Source organism: Sphaeroforma arctica, assembly GCF_001186125.1.
Source record: "Sphaeroforma arctica JP610 unplaced genomic scaffold supercont1.60, whole genome shotgun sequence".
NCBI classification, from domain to species: domain Eukaryota; class Ichthyosporea; order Ichthyophonida; genus Sphaeroforma; species Sphaeroforma arctica.
In genome coordinates this window covers 45503-47011 of record NW_014040498.1, presented here as the reverse complement: position 1 = coordinate 47011, position 1509 = coordinate 45503, and the positions used below count along the sequence as shown (strand labels likewise).

General features: G+C 43.1%; 1 protein-coding gene across 1 annotated transcript in view; it reads left to right on the top strand.

Annotated features, from left to right (window-relative positions):
* Positions 1-554, top strand: part of SARC_01499 (hypothetical protein) — a gene marked incomplete at both ends in the record, with an annotated part of 1354 nt that extends 800 nt beyond the window's left edge. The window contains one exon of the mRNA XM_014304767.1: positions 184-554. Coding sequence (XP_014160242.1) covers positions 184-554 — 371 coding nt within the window. The remainder of the gene's footprint in view (positions 1-183) is intronic.
* Positions 555-1509: the final 955 nt, after the last annotated feature.

The window sequence follows — 1509 nt, the reverse complement described above, 5'->3', positions numbered from 1 at the left end:
TACGTACAGTACGTATAATATATACACACAGATATATATATATATATATATATATATATATATATATATAGTCAGGACAATGCTTCGAATAAGGACGTAGCCACTCCGATTAAGGAGACTACTCCTGCAGATAGAGCCCGAGAGCCAACTATTTCCTTTACTTCGAAGCTTGCATTTACGAAGCCAAAAGTGAGACACGCGACACGTCTCAAGACGACCCAACCAATTCTTCTGACGAAAATCAGAAAGAAAAGTCCACTATTCTAGGGGACAAAGACGAATCTCAGAAGCTACCTATAACGGAACCAGAGGAGGAGGCTAACTCAAGTGGTAAACCCGAATCTACGTCCGAGAGTACTGAGCCAACGCGCATAAGTAAGTTAACTACTAAAACCACTGATCTTAAGAATCAGTTAGCCGCACTTATGAAAGGTAAGACTGTTAAACATGTAGATCAAATGTATGGATCAGGAAAGCATGCACAGCACTTACGCGAGCATGTTTCTCCGGGCACTACTGAAGCCCTACAGAAAGGGACAGATCAGTCGAATTAAGTCGAACTGGGATGCCAACAGTAAGCAGGTCGAGTTTATCAACAACCATGACCTCGACACGCTAACCCGTACGCTTAATGCGTTTACGGTCATGCTGGAGACAAATGATATCGATTCCCCAGCAGTAGATTTATGCTTTAATGCAGTCGTTTGACCCTACAGGAACAAGTTACTTGAACCTGCAGCGACACAAGCATGAGCTAGATACTTGTCGTGACTGGCCAACTGTGTGTTGGTTGGTTACGTCCTTATTAAGCAAGGACATGCGCAGTCGAGGACTGAGTTCAATCTTAACTGAACCAGTTGAGAATACTCATATTCAGAGTTACATTCTGAAACTTGATGCTGACCTGAAACGTCCAGATATGACAAAGGAGAAGGCTCAGCGATGGTACGAGTTCCTGGTTATGCATGTTTTTTTATGACACTGTATCCACTCTTTTCCCCGCACACCGAGTAACCTCGAAGGGAAAGGCGGTAAATGAGAAACCGCGCGATCTCCCTGATCAAGGATACCTCTCACGCCAGACATCAGATGATCTCTCACGCCAGACATCAGATGATAAGCCTCATCAGACGCGACCTAACTAGACACATACTCGTGACTCCACTCAATCAACGCGTGTGCCTACGCACAGTGTGGGTATGACATGTACCAATTGACCCCTAACGGCTATTGGAATGGCAGACATGCACCCACCTGAACACAGTTTCTTACTAAGTGTGAAAACCCCTCTTGCGACAAAAAGCCCGACATTAAGTTGAAGTGAAAGTACTACCAGGTAGAATCGTTACAAAGGAAATACAACGACTCCTTAGATGAGCATGTAACAATCCCTGATTTGGAAATATTGGAAAAAGAACTTTGTATTAAATTATTTTAAATACAAATAAAAATTTGATCTTGATATTTTAGACTGACCGGAGGCCGTATTTCTACTTAGCCCCCAGTAGC